The sequence below is a fragment of the Neophocaena asiaeorientalis genome, unplaced genomic scaffold, assembly GCF_003031525.2.
Source record: "Neophocaena asiaeorientalis asiaeorientalis breed wild unplaced genomic scaffold, Neophocaena_asiaeorientalis_V1.1 scaffold137, whole genome shotgun sequence".
NCBI lineage: Eukaryota > Metazoa > Chordata > Mammalia > Artiodactyla > Phocoenidae > Neophocaena > Neophocaena asiaeorientalis.
The window spans coordinates 755,717-774,082 of NW_020171804.1; the positions used below are offsets into that span (position 1 = coordinate 755,717).

General features: G+C 55.6%; 2 protein-coding genes across 4 annotated transcripts in view; both read right to left on the reverse strand.

Moving 5' to 3' along the window:
• TBRG4 (transforming growth factor beta regulator 4) overlaps nt 1-195 on the reverse strand; it is a 10,080-nt gene extending 9,885 nt beyond the window's left edge. Inside the window, exon 1 of one of the 3 annotated variants that reach the window (XM_024745434.1) lies at nt 96-195. The gene's annotated coding sequence lies outside the window, so the exon portion shown is untranslated. The remainder of the gene's footprint in view (nt 1-95) is intronic. The other 2 variants (XM_024745576.1, XM_024745655.1) reach the window with 2 other exon arrangements.
• A 9,209-nt stretch (nt 196-9,404) lies between these two features.
• On the reverse strand, nt 9,405-11,390 carry LOC112400859 (whey acidic protein-like). Its single transcript, XM_024746865.1, is given in 3 exon segments — nt 9,405-10,282; nt 10,652-10,786; nt 11,309-11,390. Coding segments are annotated over 3 exon segments (492 nt in total). The 3' UTR covers nt 9,405-10,007.
• Between the last annotated feature and the right edge of the window lie 6,976 nt (nt 11,391-18,366).

Sequence of the window (18,366 nt, forward strand, 5' to 3'; positions counted from 1 at the left end):
CCCTGCCCCCTCCCGGTCTCCTCTCCCGGCCACGCCCCCATGCCTTCAGGACCTAGGCTCCTCAGGACCCTCTTCCCCCCGGCCCCGAAACCTACGCAGCCACCGCCGCCGCTGGCGCAAGCGCCCCGGCTGACCTCCATACGCCCCAGCACGGCCCTCGGCCTACGCTGCGCGGCGCGCTCTTTTACGTCACTCGGCGCGCCGCCGGAAGCGAGGCTCGCCGCCGGAAGCGAGGCTCGCCGCCTGCCGCCCAGCCGGAAATCACTTCCGGTTCCTTTTTCCTGCTGGGGCGATGTTCGCTCAGGGCGCGGACTAGATGAAGTGAGTGACAGGTGCTGAGCAACTTCGGAAAAGTGGGAGGGGCGGTGGGGAAGAATAAAGTGTCCAGAAACGGAGGCAGGGAGGCCTGGGGGCCCTCTGGTCAGTACCCGGCTCTCATTCGGAGTATAGGAGGCGACGCTTTGTCGTCAGTGCGTGCTTCCCACCACCTCCCACCCCCGCGCCTTACCCGCGGGCTTCTCACAGCCTCTAGAGAAGCCCCGGCTGTAGACTGCCCAGGGCTGGGCTGTGACACGCTGGGAAGGCCTCTCAGCGCAGGTGTGCGGAAATGTAGGCACCAATTGCCTAGATCTTGCAGTTTTTCCAAAAAAGAATCTAGGATTCTGGAATTTTATGTGCAGTCTCTTGACTTTTAAATATTGACGTTTACTTGTAAAAGAAACTGCGAGGTAAGCCAAGCAAGATGTATCTGAGTTGTGTATGTGGACTTGATTTATCTTTCTTCCTGCACGCTTTTTTTTTTTAGACTCTCAACCACTGCACCACCGGGAAACCCTGCACGACTTTTTATTTCCATGGAATTAAGAATTGCTTTGTATTTTTGGCTTAAGATTCCAGGGACCTGCCTGGCGGTTTATTTTTAATTTAGTTTTAAAAAATAAATTTATTGGGCCTATCTGGTGGCGCAGTGGTTGAGAGTCCGCCTGCCGATGCAGGGGACACGGGTTCGTACCCCGGTCCGGGAAGATCCCACGTGCCGTGGAGCGGCTGGGCCCATGAGCCATGGCCGCTGGGCCTGCGCGTCCGGAGCCTGTGCTCCGCAACGGGAGAGGCCACAACAGTGTGAGACCCGCGTACCGCAAAAAAAAAGAAAAAAAAAAAAATTATTTATCTTTGGCTGTGTTGCTGCACGCGGGGTTTCTATGGTTGTGGATTGTGGCTCATGGGCTCTAGAGCGCAGGCTCAGTAGTTGTGGCACACGGACTTAGTTGCTCCGTGGCATGTGGGAACTTCCCGGACCAGGGCTCAAGCCCGTGTCCCCTGCATTGGCAGGAGGATTCTCAACCCCTGCGCCTCCAGGGAAGCCCTCCTTGGCGGTTTAGTGGTTAAGACTCTGTGCTTCCAACGCAGGGGGTGTCGGTTCGATCCCTGGTCGGGGAACTAAGATCCCATGTGCCGCGTGGCTTGGCCAAAAAATTTTTAAAATGGAAAAAAAAAATTCCATGTATTTGTCACAATTTCTACCTCAACCCTTCACCAGTTGTATAAATCTCTCAAGATGTTCAGACACTTCAGCTAGGTCACCAGTTTAATCTTACTGAAGAAGTGTCTTCCTGAACCTTCTGACCTCCTATGTGGATTATCACTGCTATGCTCTCAGCACGAGTGTCATCCTGGGATCTCCCTTTACCATGTCTCAGTATTCCTTTTGCTTCTGTTGATGCTAGCTCTCTTATTTTCTGTCCTTTATCTTATTTCTTGATTTATGCCCTTGTTTGGGTGGAGCACATCCTTCAGTACCTCTGTGAGAAATGATGCAAAGGAGGTCAGTAAAGGCCTTGCAGGTCTGAAATGTCTTTATTATATCTTCCTGCTTGATTGATAGTGTGGCTGGGTGTTTTAGAAATCATTTCCTGATTTTGAAGCCTTGGTTACTCTGTGAGCCTCTAGCTTTCAAGCTTTTTGAGTTTATGTGGAGTCCAAAAATTGTACATGAGGTGTTTTTTCGCCCGTCCTCCTTCCCTTCCTTCTTCCTTTTTCTTCCTGTTTCCTTCTCCTCTCCTCTGTTCTTTTCCTTTTTTTTTTAATTTCTAAAGTATGGAATCTAAATCTAAATCAATGAAAAAAGGATGTTGCAGTCATCAAGCCACTACAGCTGCACCTTGATGGTGAGCCCTGAGGGGACTCAGGATGGGAACTAACAGGATACTGGCCCCAGATAGCTGAGGTGCATATCAAAGGAATGATTTCAATGAGCCCAGACTAGCATCTTCGCATACATAAAAAGCGCTAAATTAATTAACTTGAGATGCCCGGTTTTCTTTAATTAACAGTTATCTTTTGTTGTTATGACCACCTGGTTTTTGTTACAAAACTATATCCTGGTTCCTCTTCAATACCTCTTCGGAGCAGTCCCTCAGAGCAATCTGAGAGGCTGCCTCCCGGGTTTGAAATCCTCAGAAAGTCCACCAAATAAAACAATTCTCAACTTGTAGGTTGTGTATTTTTTTCAGTTAACAGGAGCCAGTCCCATGAGACCACGTATTACATGATTTCATTTATATGCAATGTCCTGAAGAGGCAAGTCTGTAGACTTGAAAGTAGATGAATTGTTTTCAGGGGCTGGGGAGATGGGGGTGGTGGCGTAATGGGGAGTGACTAATGGGTATGGGATTTCTTTTTGGGGTGGTGAAAATGTTCTGGAATTAGATAGTTGCACGATTAACTGAACGTATGATGAGCCGCTGAGTACACATTAAAGAGCGAATTTTATGTTAGGTGAATTATATCTCAATAAAGCTGTGATATTAAAAAGAAAAAGAAAGAACGGTGGGCTAAAAAGAAGGAACTCTAGCACATGAGTAGAGCATATTGGCAGTGAACCTCGCCATCAGGCCGTTTTCTTGGGTAGCTACTGCTGTCATCTTCTTAGGTCTTTCCTCTTGGGCTGGTGAGACTTTGCAGAGGCATTTCCAGAGCTGCCAACATTTTGGGAGCCTGGCTGAGGAGGACAGCTGGGTGGGTTGGGGTGTGTGGCCTCAGGTTTGAGCATGCGAATGTTTCCTTCATCATCGTTACTGTTGCTACGGAACAGACGCCGCCGCTTGCTTTATTGTGCTTGTGGATGTTTTGAGAATGGCTTGTCTCTGCTGTGCAATGACTGGGGCCTCCACTGGAACCACTCAAAGCTAGAGACAGTCTACCAAGAGCCCGCGTGTGCCAGCCTCTCTTGCTTAGCTCAGGGGTTCAACCGTGGGTGCTCCAGCAAACAAAGGAGACCCCGTTGCCTTTCATGACCAGCCTCAAGAAGCACACAGGGTCTGCGTTCTCCATGGTGGAAGTGGCCACAGCCCCATCTAAACTCAAGAGGGGGTCTCTGACCTCAGTCTCAGGGGGAGGAGTGCCCAAGGATTTGAGGCTGCATTTAGAACTGCCACAGTCACTCAGATTTTAGCAAGGTAAGCCCACTCTCCCAGAGGGTTGAGGCAATTCATTCCAGATGCCCTCCACTACCCTCTCTGGAGAGAAACTTCTGGCCTTTTTTTGGTGGGGAGAGGTGTTGGAGAAAGGTAGTTACTCAGTTCTGTGGGTTTATTTATTTGGCTGCATCGGGTCTTAGTTGCAGCACAGGGTGGGATCTTCGTTGTCGTGTGAGGGATCTTTCTTTTTAGTTGCGGCATGCAGGATCCTTTAGTTGCGGCATGCAGGATCTAGTTCCCTGACCAGGGATGGAACCCGGGACCCCTACATTGGATGCGCGGAGTCTTAACCACTGTGCCACCAGGGATGTCCCCTTATTTCCTTCCTGATTCTTCTTGCTAGCACCCTTCACCTTCCTCCTGATCCCAGAACTGCCTTTTTGGTGACTTTGAGGGATGGAATGGCCTGGGGCGGGGATCTGACCTGAATGCCCTCCTCGGACTGCAAGGTCCTCGATGAGGAACAAGCCATGGGTCCACCTGGCAGGACATCAGAGCTGTAGGAGATGAGTTTGTCTCCTTCCCAGAGGGAGGGTGGAAAGGAGAGCCGGGATACCTCAGAGCCTTTCTCATCCAACACACTTGCTGACAGATGAAAACTGAGGTGCAGAGAGGTGTGGGGACTCGCCAACACCTGTTCCCATTCCAGTTGGAATCAGGGCCAGATGAGCTGACAGATGACTGTGAGGAGGTTAGGGTACCAATTTGGTTCTACTACCTGCCCACCCTGTAACCTGGGCTGGGTACTGAACCTGCCTGGCTCAGTCTCCAGGTCTGTCAAAGTGCTACTTCAGGATGTGTGGTCAGGATGCAGGGATACAGGCCTCTGTCGGGAGCCCTCCAGATAAGCCCCCCACGTGGTTACCCTCCCTCCCTTCCCTCTGCCTCCTTCCAGGCTGAACCTCGCACTCTCGCTACCACCCTCTGCTAACAGCATCTTCTCTCCTGAAATTGTGCCTCAACTAGATGAGCAGCCATCCTGGTGTGCCCACCGTGGTCCTGGTTTTAGCACAGAAAGTCCCCATCAAGGGAAATCCCCCAGTCCCAGGCCAACCAGGGTGGTTGATCACTCTGTCCTCAACCTGCCCACTCTCTTTCCCCAGGTGTACTCAAACCACAACCTGCCAGAAGCCCTGGTGCGCAGAAGAACCCCGACACAGCACGTCTGAGGCTGCCAGTCCTGACGGGCCCGCCGGCTGGGTTGGCCCTCCACTGGTGTCTGGAAACGTGACCGCTAAACAGTTCCCTACGCTGACGACAACTTTCCCGCTATGGTAAGAGTAGCCCCCTGCACCCAAACTGGACAAGTAGTGCGCTGTGCTGACACCTTCTTTCCCTCGGAGAGTCTGGAATTTTGGTACATGCTGGGCGGAGGGTGCTTACAAGACCAGGCCCTGATAAAACCCCTGATGCTGAGTCTCTAGCGAGCTTCATTGGTAGATGCTTCATGCCAGTGGTCCCAGCTTGTTGCCAGGGAATTCAGTGCCTCCAGGGTGACTCTAAGGGGAGAGGTCTAGAAGTTCATGACTGGTCTCCTCCAGAGTTTACCCCATGTGCCTTCTTCTCTTTGCAGGTTTTGCTCTGTCTCCTTAGTTAGAATAAATCTTAGCCATGAGTGTGACTCTATGCTGAGTCCTTTTGGAGAATCACAGAACCTGGGGGGTGGCCTTGGGGACCCTGGACAAACCTGGCCAAGGGCTTTCCTCTCAGGAGAAGACTTTCCCTCAGGGCCTGGTAGCATTGATGCGTCTCCAGACCCCCGAGTAAGAAGAGGAATCAGACCTGGTGGCTGTCCCAAAGTCAGCCTGGCCCCAGCTCTTGCTGGGCACATGAACATGTCCTTTCTGCCCTTCTCTGTGTATAGGAAACTGAGGCCCAGGGAGGGCAGGACAGCCCATGGGCACGTGGAGAGTGAACATCCGGGTCTCCTGCAGCCGCCCAGACCTCCCCATGCCTCTCCGTCCTGGCCAGGGGCTCGCTCCCAGCTGGGTAGGGTGCTGGGCCTCTGCCCTCCCGAATCCTGAACACGGCCGGCTTCCAGGGGCCCACAGCCCATGGAATTACTCTTCCAGCCTTCCCCCTGGCCCTTCCTTCCATCATGTCCGTCCTTCTACCTTTCCATCCATCCCCCTTGCCCATCACTCCACCTTGCCCAGCCTTCCACCTTGTCCACCAGCAAGTCTTGCGGAGCCCTCCTGGTGCGGGGTGGAGAGGTGCACAGTATAGTGTATGGAGTGGGGCCTGGGGGTGGCAGCCTGTGGGCCAGGCACTGAGCTGTACTGATGGGGCCCTTCTTCCAGCCTCTCCCGCCTTCCACCTGGGCTCCTGCTCTGGGGTCTGTAGGAGCTGAGTACCTGTGCTGCAGGGGGCAGCCTCTCTCTAGATAGAGCTATGGTGGGGCTAGGGGATCAGCCTAGTAGGGTGCTGGGAGCTCTGGGGTGGGCTGCTGTGAGCAAGCATTGAGAGGTGGTGCAGTGGGGAGAGAGCCCCCTTCACAGCCCCTGGGTCTCTCTGGGATGGATGTCCAGCCCCTGAAAGTGGCTATTAAAATATAGCGTGTTAATAGAAAATCTGAGATGACTGCCGGTGAAGGTAGTTTATCATTCACAGTTCCCAGGAGAAGGAGGCACATCCCTCCACGAAGAGCCACAAGGGGAAGCACAGGGTCAGCCAGGAGGTGGGGAGGTGGCGGGGCAGGAGTGGGGAGAAACTGTGGGTTGCTTTACTGTGGTTTCCTTGGAAGGAGCTGGAGAGGAAGGATGAACAGGCTTATTAGGACCGGCTAGTGTGAATAATGTCAGTGGGCTCTGGGGTGGAGGGTCTCCCCCTAGTGGTGTGGTCCCTGGCCTTGCACTGGGAGAGTGACCAGGAGTATAAGACCCCCTAGACGAGGTGGTGGGGGTGTGGTCTCCGGCTTCTTTGCGTTACACCCCCAAGGAGGGGTGTGGGGGGCAGGAGGCTGAGCAAGGTGAGTCAGGCATATCATCGAGTTGTCCAGGGTATGCATGTAGGACAGATGTTAGAGCATCAGGTTTACAGAAGCTGGATACGTGGTTAATGCAGAGACTGGGGCATGATGAGCATTCTCTGCAGGGGAGGAGTCCTCAGCATGGCGGGGGGAGGGGGGAGGCTGGTGAGCTCCCCCACCCCGTTCCTTCTAAGCTCAAGTCAGGGTGGGCTCAGGGCCTGCCGGGGATCTTTCCTGGGTTTGGGCCCCGGCAGGAGCGGCAGCCCCGTCGAGGGGCTCAGCTCCATCTCAGACTCACCTCTCTCCCCAGAAGCTCTTCCGGCACCTGCCCAGCACAGGCAGGGGTGTGGGAGGGTGTGCCCACTGTCCTCCAGCCTCCGGGCTTCCTGGAGGTACAATAGCACCGCACTGTGAGTCCCTTTGCATGGTAGGCGTGGCTCCCTCAGGACCTGTAGCCCCATCTTTCTCACACCCTGGAACGGCCCTTTACCTGCCCAGCGTCCAGGCCTCCCTCCCGTGCGCCCTCCTGCAGCCCCTCTCTGACGCTGCATTGTGCTCCCAGCTGTGCATTACCCAACTCAGGACCTTCCAATGTGGCTGCCCACATACCCTTCCCACCAGCTGGCCCCCAACATGCCCCAGTCCTGGAAGGCCAGCCTTCTTTCCCTTTTTACTTTTTACCTCCCCTGGGAGCAGCTAGAAATGCAGAATTCCAGACCTCCAGAATTGGAATCTGCATTTTGGCAAGGTTCCTGGAGATTGGGGGGCACCTTGAAATCAGGAAGCCCTGCAGCCTCACCCAGCAGTCCTTGACTTCCTGGAGCTGCTGAAAACAGCGTGTGGGCCCCACCTGCCTTTCTGACCCAGTGGGTCTGGGTGGAGCCGTCTGACACCACCAGGTGACGCTGCTGCCGATGTGGGCCGAAGTCTGGGAACTGCCCTAAGCTGCACTTTGAGCCACCTGAGGTGGCAAATTGGCCTGGGTGTAGGTGTTTAAAGAACTGAAAGTTGCTCACATGGACTGTAGGTGTCGAAAACCGGGCTGCATATAAAAACTGAATAAAAACTGAATCTGGTCCTTGTCCCTGGCACACAACTTCAAAGACTTGGAAATTCCTGAGTGATAGGAGTTTCCTTACAATTTCCTTTTGTTATTTGTAATGAGCCCCTTTCCCATACCCAAGTTTATGCTAATGAGGTGACTCTAGGCGTGGAGGGTGCTACCGTGTGATTAGAGGGCTGGGGATTGAGTTAATCACCGATTGCTGATGAGTTCCTTTTTTTTTTTTAAATTAATTGTTTATTTATTTGGCGGAGCTGGGTCTTAGCTGTGGCACGTGGGATCATCATCATTGTGGCATGCAGGATCTTTAGTTGCGGCATGCAGGCTCTTTAGCTGCGGCATGTGAGCTCTTAATTGCGGCATGCGGGGATCTAGTTCCCTGACCAGGGATCGAACCTGGGCCCCCTGTATTGGGAGCATAGAGTCTTAACCACTGGACCACAAGGGAAGTTCTTCATAATGCTTATTCAAGAACCCACAAGAAAGCCTTTGGACACAGAAACTCAGGGATCTTATGGGCTGGTGATGGTTAATGGGCTGGGAGGGTGGCATACCCTGAGCCCATGGGGACAGAGGTTCCTGTATCCCCCTCCCACGCCCTCACCCTATGTGTCTCTTCATCTGGCTCTTCCTGGTCTATATCCTCTATAATAGAACTATAACATAAGTATTGTGCTTTCAGAGGTCTGTGGGTTGTTCTACCAAATTATTGAATCTGTGGGGGTTATGGGAACCCCTGAATTTTAGCCTCAGAGCAGCGGTCCCCAACCTTTTTGGCACCAGGGACCGGTTTCATGGAAGACAATTTTTCCACGGACCGCGGTTGTGGGGATGGTTCAGGCAGTAATGCAAGCGATGGGGAGCAATGGGGGAGTGATAGGGAGTGATGGGGAGCGATGGGGGAGTGATGGGGAGTGATGGACACCGATGGGGAGCGATGGGGAGTGATGGAGAGCAGCAGATGAAGCTTCGCTCTCTCGCCTGCCGCTCACCTCCTGCTGTGCCGCATGGTTCCTAACAGGCTGCAAACTGTACCAGTCTGTGGCCCAGGGTTTGGGGATCCCTGCCTTATGGGATTGAGCCCTTGATTGTGGGGCCTGACTTGAACTCTGGGTAGTTTTTTGTTTTTTTTTTTTTGGCTGCACTGCACTGCACAGCTTGTGGGAGCTGCACAGTTCCCCAACCAGGGACTGAAGCCGTGCCCTTGGCTGTGGAAGTGTGGAGCCCTAATCCCTGGACCAGAGGGACTTTCCTCTGGCTGGTTTTGTCAGAGCTGAAATGAATTATAAGACACTCACTGGGTGTGGGGTGGGGTATGCACACGTCACTGGAGGCTCTAAACCAGGCTGCCCGAGGAACAGCCTCTAACACCTTGCCCTCTGTGTGTCCCCGAAGCTGGTCAAGGCCAGTGAGGTCTGGCAGCCGCTGAGCCCCAAGCCCTCCCTGCAGCCTCTGCTCATGCTCCCGAGCCCCCATTCATCAGCACCTCTGAAAGGGGTCAGACCCCAGGGGCCGGCACCGAGAGCCTGGTGGACAAGTCTCTCCCAGCCCAGAGATGCCACCATGGCCCCCAGCTCCCAGCGCCTGGCTCTTCCAGGAGCTTCCAGGCCTGCTGGGGAGCTCCTGGGGGCAAGGCCTGTGTGCTTCGCCCGCCCCCCGCCACCCCGGGCAGGTGCCAAGGACAGACAGACAGAGGACCAAGAGATATGAAGCCAAGTGGTTTTTTTTTTGTTGTTTGTTTGTTTTGCGGTACGCGGGCCTCTCACTGTTGTGGCCTCTCCCATTGCAGAGCACAGCCTCTGGACACGCAGGCCCAGCGGCCATGGCTCACGGGCCCAGCCGCTCCGCGGCATGTGGGATCTTCCCGGACCGGGGCGCGAACCCGTGTTCCCTGCATCGGCAGGTGGACTCTCAACCACTGCGCCACCAGGGAAGCCCCGAGTGGGTTTTTATTAGCAGCAGGTAGGAGGCATCTTGGGCTGACTGGATCCAAGAGAGAAGATTCTGGCTGAGAGGACTTGGATCCGTCACTCCTGGCAGCCAGGGGCTCTCAGGGATGTCCCTCACTGGAGAGAGCCCTCTGCAGGGGACGTGGAGGCCTCAGAGGAGGTGGAGCCTGGTCACGGTGGAGGCAGGGGAGGGAGGGATGCTGTGTGTGGGCCAGTGAGCCCTCCACACTACTGTCTCGGGCCCTCACTATCGCCCGTGGGCAGGCAGCCAGGCGAGGTCACAGCTGGCAGGGACTGTTATCTGGGAACCATGTCTCTGGGCTCCTAACCCAGAGCTCCTCCCCAGATTAAGTGGCAAAGGCACAAGCATTGCAGGTGGGCCCGGCTGGACCAAGTCCCACCAAGCAAGTGTTCCTCTGAGCCCCCTTTGCTAGTCTGAGACCCACTCTCTAACCCAACGGCATCAAGTGCATGCAGAGGCCTGCAGCTGTTGCAGCCCTGGGTCACTGCTGCCTGAGCCCCCGCCCTCTCCTGTGTCTTAACTGCCCTCAGGGACCTGCAGAGGCCCCAAGGTCAGGGGAGGCAAAGGGAGAAGCCAAGTCCACCATCCCCAGGGCAGTGTCTTGGGAAGGTGTCTTGAGGGCGGGGTCTCCGGGATGCTTACCTGTGGCGGGGACCACACACCTCATGGCACACGAGCTGAAGCAGCACTTCTGGTTCTCCATACATTGGTCATCCCTGGAGCACTCGTTTCTCTCTAAGCAGAGCTTTGGGGCCAGCAGGGCCTGCACCTGGGGACAGCAGCCAGCCTTTGGAACAGGTACTAGGGGAGAGGCGGGCCAGGCCTTCATCGCCCACTGGCTTGCTGGGGCTGCCCCACTGCTGGTCTCCGGCGGCCCCCAACCTTCACCCCGCCTTGGTGGCCTGGAGCTTGAAGGATGGGAGGGAGACAGCAGCCCTCGTGGATCGCTGAGCCGGGCACTGGTGATGTTGGGAGGAAGTGGGCGAGCCTCAGCTGGGCCTCCAGTGGGTCCAGCAGGTGAAGCGGTGTCATGGCCGGGCTTTTATGGGGCCACTGGGGGGTTCACTGAGAGCGGAGTGTGGAGTGCCGCCTCAAGGGGACCCTTGACAAAGCTGGTCCCTCCGTCCCTCCAGATGGGGCTCCACTGGGGTGCAGGGACGGCGGCATTACCTATGAGGGGGACCACGCAGGATCAGCTGCAGGGGCTCCTGGCGCAGCACCTGGTGTCTTGGGGACAGTTCTCATCGTTGACACAGGAGATTGTGCAGGAATCCTCGGAGGAGGAGCTGAGCTCTGGGCACAAGCCTGCCCTGCACACAGGATGGGGAGGTGGGTGGGGGGTGGCCGGATCCCGCCTCCCCTGGGGCTCCTCAGGGGAAAGCAAGGTGGGGCAAGGACAGAACCATGGGGAGTTGGGTCCCCAGCAGCCCAGCGCTCTGCTTCTAGGAAAGAAAAAATCTGCCAGAAATGTGACATGGCTGACAAAAGTGTGAATCAGCTGTGAAAATTAGGAAACAAGGCCTCAGGCGCACTGCAGGAGGTGGAGTTAAGACCCTGAGGGGCCAGGACAGGCTCCCCCCATGCCCAGTTAGCTGCCCAGTCACTTTTCACCCTGGGACAGTGGCCTGGGCCCTGTGGCTCTAGTCCCCCAGCACACGGGCATCTTTGGGCAGTACCCCACTCTTCTGCTGTCACTGACACACGCCGCCGCGGGGTGTGCCTCCCCCGTTCTCTCCTCTTGTCCCAGTTACCAAACTGCCAGGTCCGGCAGTGTTTCAGGGGCGCACCTGGAGGGGAGGGAGTTCGGGACGACCCTCCTGGGCCTACTTGGCAAGGGGAGGGCCAGGGCCAGCCTCAGGGCAGCCTTCAGGGTGAGCAGGGCCAGGGCCAGGCTGGCAAGACAACGCATGGTGGCGGGTGGCAGGCAGGTGGCAGATGGTGGCTTGTGGCCCTGGGGCACCTTTAAAGGAGGCAGTGGGGGGAGGAGCATGGCGGGGAGGGCGGGCGGCTGGGGCTGCCCCAGTGGGACCGAGGGGCTTCCGGCTTGGACAGAGCCCAGACTGGGCAGCTGCTGCCTTGGGCCGCATTTGTAAACAAAAAAAGAATTCCTAATAAGGTGGACCATTTTTTTCCACTTTGAAAGTAATGCGTGTTTACTCTGAGAATTAAGAAAATGAAGGGCAGACGAAGGAAGAAATAGAATCCACGACGACACAACGTGGCGTTGTTTTCCGTGGTCGTGGGGGTGCCCTTCAGGGAGAGGGAGTCACAGATCCAGTTCAGCACACGGTCCACAGGTAACGGAGAAGGAGGAGGAGCCAAGGCGCAGGGGTATCTGGGGGGGCGTTTTATTTCTCCCATGGTGTCTTTTCCTGAACATTCTACAGCAAGAACAGGCCATCTTGAGTTTATGGGCTGCATGTTCTGTGCAGAGAATGTCGGGCATCCGAGAAAGGGAGGGGCAGGGGCAGTGTCAGGGCTGTTTCTGCATAGGGCGGACACTGGGAAGGCCTCTTCCCAGAAGGGCCCGCCTGTGCCCTGTGAGCGGGACCAACATCATGGAGACGTGCCCCTCCTTCTCTGGGGAAACTTCCTTGATCCTGCTGCCCTGAGGGCCTGGACAGGGAAGGTGGCCCCGGGGTGACCACGTGTGCTGATGGTCAGTGCCCACCCCTGGTCCAGGCCATACTCTGCCTGGCCTGTGGCCTCTTGACCTTTGACACAGAGCCCCTCAGTTCTTCCCTGGGTACTCGTGTTTCCAGATGTTTTAGCCCGGAACACCCTGCCACTACGACAGACAGCTCAGGTCCCCCTGGCTCTCCCTGACTCCGGGCCCCATGTAGCACCGTCTCAGTCCCTAGGACCCCTCAGCAGAGTTCTCGGACCTCAGCCCAGGTCCCTCCCGGGGTGGCCAGTGCCGGCCTTCAGGGATGGGGGTCTGGAGTCCTGGCCAATGGCGACTTGCTACCTGCTGGTGCCTCTTTACACTGGCAGCTCACAAGATGCTCCCCCTTTGGCTGTTTCCCCTCCTGCAGTCTGAGAATGCAGTGCACAGGTCAGAGCGGGGTACTGAGGTTCAGAGAAGTGAGGGGTGGCCAGGCCACGGTCACTCACTGGCTGGCCCTGCTGGCCTTTCTCTCCCTTTTCTCTGTCCCTCCCCCTACACCACGGCCGGGAGGACTCAGGGTCCTCCTGGCTCAGATGCTGGGTCTGAGGCCAGGCTGACCACACCAGGAACTCAGGCCACGGGGCTGTGGCCTCATACTGAGTCGCCAGCCTCTGGCTCCCTGGGACACAGCCCTTGGGCTATGGGACCTGTGGCCATAGGGTCACAGGGCCTGGTCCCTTCCTCCTTGACCATAGGGCTGGCTACATACTTTGTGGGGTGCCTTGTTCAACAAGTGGGAAGAAAGTGTTGGTAAAGATACTAAATACAAAGGTTTTCCTCTTTTCCACGTCTCTCATTTTTAAAAATGTCACTCTAGCTAAATTAAAATTAAATGTTTCTATTATTAGTGTGAATATTACCATTCATCTTTTTTTTTTTTTTTTTTTGCGGTACGCGGGCCTCTCACTGTTGTGGCCTCTCCTGTTGCGGAGCACAGGCTCCGGACGCGCAGGCTCAGCGGCCATGGCTCACGGGCCCAGCCGCTCCGCAGCATGTGGGATCTTCCCGGACCGGGGCACGAACCCGCGTCCCCAGCATCGGCAGGCGGACTCTCAACCACTGCGCCACCAGGGAAGCCCACCATTCATCTTTATATTGTGAAATGCCAGTTTAAATGAGAACACGAGAGCATTTGACTCTTAATGTGGAATCACCAAAATCGTACTTTACATCCCTGGTTGGGATGGGCACATGTATTTCATTCTGCACAAAACTTACAAAGTGCTTTCTCTTCACTTTTTTTCCTTTTATTTTCAGATTCACTCTTTTTTTCAAAAAATAAATTTATTTACTTTTGGCTGCATTGAGTCTTCGTTGCTGTGCATAGGCTTTCTCTATTTGTGGCAAGCGGGGGCTACTCTTCATTGCAGTGCACGGGCTTCTCATTGTGGTGGCTTCTCTTGTTGCGGAGCATGGGCTCCAGGCACACGGGCTTCAGTAGTTTTGGCATGTGGGCTCAGTAGTTGTGGCACGTGGGCTTAGTTGCTCAGCGGTATGTGCGATCTTCCCGGACGAGGGCTTGAACCTGTGTCCCCTGCATTGGCAGGCGGATTCTTAACCGCTGCGCCACCAGGGAAGTCCCCATGCTGGTCTTTCTGGCCAGCTGAGCTTTCACACGTTAGTATGATCCTATCACTCACCGTCCCTCCCCCCAGCCACCCCTGCCATCTGAAATTCTTCCTATACAACTTGGGGGGTGAAGTCCAAACACAGCGTGTGGCATGAATGCCCTTCCCATGAAGTGGTCAAGCGGGAGCGTTTGAATCCATGCCTGGGTGTGTCCAGCCCTGTTTCTGCTAGTTCTGTGACCTTGAACTATTTACTGTTTCTCACCTGTGCATGGGGTGAGGATGTTGCCTAGGGAACCCAGGTGTTGCAAAAGCATTTGGCACCTGGGGCATAGCACGTTAGCGGACATTCCTGTCCTTGACATTCTCTGATCTCTGTGATTTAGGTTGAGACTTTTGGGGCGGTGAGGGCTGTTAGCAGATTACATCTCAGAATGTATTTTATGATCAACACAAGGGCATTGCTAATGTTGAAGTCTTGCCTAAGATTTGAAGGCTCAAGATTTAAGGCCCCTGGGTAAACCCATCGTGGAAGGAGTCTGTCCTTGGGAATCGGGCTCTGGTCTCATTTGCTGTGTGACCTCAGACAGGTCGTTTCCCTCCACGTGCCCCTCAGTTCTCCCACCTATGAAACGGAGGCAACGACAGCATCTTTCATAATGGGTAGGTGTGAGGGTTACATGAGGTGGTAAATTAGTGAAGGTGCCTCTTATCTAGAAAGCTTTCTACAGATTTCAACTGAGGTTATTTAGAAGATAATTTCAAAGTTTTTAAATTAGAAAAATAATTGATACACATTGCAGAAAACTTGCACAATTCAGAAAAGCATAAAGAAGAAAAAGAAAATCACACGTGATCTGTGTCCTGGAGCTACCTTGTTAATGTCTTCGTTCACCTTCATCTGGCTTTTTCCTATGTAAGCACATGTGTATCTGTCACATCCCACCATATATACACAGACTGTTCCCCCCAGGCAATCTCGTGTCACTGGGGCTGTGCTGCAGGTGTGGTACAGTCACATTTTACTCAGAGCACTCCCATGCCTTCAAGACTTATAGAAAGCATGGTGGTCAGTGGTGGGGAACCAAGTCACTTCCCTGGCAGGCCACCACCATTAACCCATTTCCTCAGCTTCTAAGAGAACCCTTCACACAGCCATGAGACTGGGACTGCACTTTTCATCTGGAGGGGGAGTAGAGGCCAGCTCTAATTGCTGGGTGCTGGGGAGGCCAGGCCAGGGGGGATGCAGGCCCGGTGGGCTTAGGGGGAAGGGGAGGGGCAAGAGGTGTTGGCAGCCCAGGACTTCAGGCAGGTTCTCGGCCCCGAGGGCTAGACAGAGAACCAGGAGTTTCCAGGACTGATGTTCCCTGTGCTCACCAGCCCCGGGGCAGGGACGTGGGGTCCTCAGGCCCTGGGGGTGTTCACTGGCCTCTCTGGCCTGGCCTCAGCCCATCTTCTTCCAAGACCTGCAGGCCTTTTCTCTCTGCACAGCTCCTGTGTGTCAGGATGGATGGGGAAACTGAGGCTCAGCTGTGATCTCCCGGAGCATCAGTTACATGGTGAGCTAAGCGCATAGTGTCCCCACTGGTTCTGTGGGGTCAGCTGGGTTTGGGGTTTCCTCCAAACTCTCATGCCCAAGACCAGGTAGGGGAGGCCATGCCATTCACACGCTTGCCCCTCTCTGTGGGGACCATCACGGCCCCTGGGTGGGAGTCCCGTCCTCATCGGATCTCTCACAGCTCATGAACTTTTCCACACCCTGATATTACCAAGTCAGTGCATGTAGCAGTTGCTTCTCCTGCCTCTTGCTCCTCTCCAGAAATTTCTTTCCTCCCCCAAGTTTCTCAAGGCTCTATCGGCACCTCTTGTTCAGGGCTCCTGGGTGTGGGGCTGTCGGGGAGCCCTGCCCCTTCCCTCATGATCCAACAGCACTGTGGTCCCCTTGGGCTCCCATGGGGTCTGCTGGGTTAGCGGGACATCCAGGGTGAAGGGTGTGCTGCAGGGGCTGCCAGGTGGTCCTGGTAGGAAGGCTTGGGTGGCTGTGCCCCACGGCATCACCCCTGTTCAGGGTCCCTACTCTTCATCCATTCATCCAGGCTGGTTGTCTGGCCAGGGACACCGGTGAATGCAGCCCTCTGGTCCCAGGTGTGCACTGGTGCAGGCATCTCACCGGCTGGGGACCTGGAGGCTGAGAGAGGCCGGAAGATGTGGACGGTCCAGGGGCCATGAGGGGTGGTGCTGCCAGGCACAAAGAAACGGAGTCTTCTAGGGCAGCGGTCCCCAACCTATTTGGCACCAGGGGCCAGTTTCATGGAAGACAATTTTTCCACGGACAGGGGGCGGGGGGCAGTGGCGGGAGTGGTTTAGGCAGTAATGCCAGTGATGGGGAGGGGCAGATGAAGATTCCATCGCCCACCGCTCACCGCCTGCTGTGCAGCCCGCTTCCTAACAGGCTGCCGACCGGTACTGGGCCACAGCCCCGGGGTTGGGGACCCCAGTTCTAGGGGAGTCTGATAACCACGTCACTCAAGTGGGAGCGAGCTGGGGAGGCCGCAGACCTGGACCACACAGGGCATGGAGCCAGGCCAGGTGTCAGGGTGGGTGGGCACGGCCAGTATGTTTCAGAAAGGCCCTCTGCTGGCTGACTGGGAGGTGGGACCGTGAGGGGCAGGGAGACCCTGGGAGAGCCCACTGCCTGTCCTGCTGATAAGGGTGAGGCCTGGGCAGAAGGAATGTGGGACCAGGGGCCTGGGTGTCCTGGAGCTGAGGAAGTGGGGGTCCAGCCCCATGATCAGGGGGAGAGCAGGGTGGTTCTCCCCCCTCGTGGTGTCTCCATAAACCCTTGAATCCAAGCCCAGTGGGCTTGTCCTGCCTCAGATGGAGCCTTGGGTAGAGAATTAGCACTAATGGGCTCACAATGGGAGGGCTTTTCAACAAGCCCAGCGAGCCAGAGGCACACCCCTTCCTTCATGATGGGGACCTGACAGCTCAGAGAGCGGAGCAAGGCGTGCTGGGAGGACAGGGACCAAGGAGTGGATCTGTACAAGCCTGCAGGTCGCATCCCCAGGGCCAGGCCAGGGCCCACAGCACCACCCTGCCAGCTTAGAAAAGAGGCCAAAACTGTTTCCCACAATTCCTGCCACTAGGAGTCAGAGGTCAGAGGCTCCCACTTTACTCAACAGACATGACAACCTTGCAGCCCTGTCACCTCCATGACATTTAAAATTTTTATGTTTGTTCTCAACATTAAAGTAATTGGAGGGACTTCCCTGGTGGCGCAGTGGTTAAGAATCCGCCTGCCAATGCAGGTGCCACGGGTTTGAGCTGTGGTCTGGGAAGATCCCACATGCCGCGGAGCAACTAAGCCCGTGTGCTGCAACTACTGAGCCTGCACCCTAGAGCCTGAAAGCCACAACTACTGAACCCACGTGCCACAACTACTGAAGCCCACGCGCCCTAGAGCCCGTGCTCCACAACGGGAGAAGCCACGGCAATGAGAAGCCTGTGCACTGCAATGAAGAGTAGACCCCGCTCACCGCAACTAGAGAAAGCCCGCACGCAGCAATGAAGACCCAACGCAGCCAAAAAAAAAAAAAAAAGAGTAATTGGAGATTTTTCATAAAATCTAGCTTTCTTGTGTGGAAATAAACAAAACCAACCAGATGGGGAAGGCAGAGGTGTGTGTTCAGAGCTGGCTGTAGCGAGGGAGTTGCTCCCATCACTTGGTTTGGCAGAGACTCAAGGGCAGGCAGGGCAGTGGGACAGCTTCCTGGAGGAGAAGGAGGGCTCAGGGCTGCCTTGGTGGGGGCTGTGGGCCTGGGGAAGCTGGAGGTGCCCTCACTAGAAGGGGGGGGTCCCGTGTGATTGGTTGGGGGAGCGTGTTTGGCTTTCTCTGGTTGGTCCTGAGTTGGAGGTAGGGACTGAAATTAGGGAAGCTGTCAGTTATCGACCAAATTCTGGCCTTTTGGGGCTGATTGTTACAGGGGTTATTGTTTAGCTTCCTGGATTGTCCCTAGAGACAGCAGGCTGGCTTCCTGGGCTGGCTGCTGCAGGCTGCGGGTCAGAAGTCTGTTTTCTATGTGGTTCGGGCGTCAGTCTCACTGGGTCCTCTTGAAGAATCAGAAGCCAGCCTTGTGCTTCTGTAATGGTGGAGAGGCAACTCAGATTCACTTCCCCTTCCCAAGGGCGACTCAGGAAGCCAAGCAATAGTGGTCAGAATTCTCACTGAAAGCATCAAAACCCACAGGATTGGAAGACAGGGACCCCAAGGTAAGCCTGGACAGCTGCCTTTGCGTTCCTGCTCTAGGAAGTGAGCCGTGAACAGGAGCTTTGCTTTGGCCATGTCCCTTTGTCATAGCTGATCCACGACGTGGGCTTTGTGGAAGGCCTCCGGGGACAGGGGACTCCGTTACTATTGATCCATGAGCGCAAGCAGTGCAGCGGAGAATACAGGCACGTGGCCAGACTGGGGCTAGTTCGGGCCTGTCCAGTCTGGGAGAAGGGGACTGAGGCCAAGAGTGGGGAGTGTCTGGGCTTCCCTGGTGGCGCAGTGGTTGGGAGTCCGCCTGCTGATGCAGGGGACGCGGGTTCGTGCCCCGGTCCGGGAAGATCCCACATGCCGTGGTGCGGCTGGGCCCTTGAGCCATGGC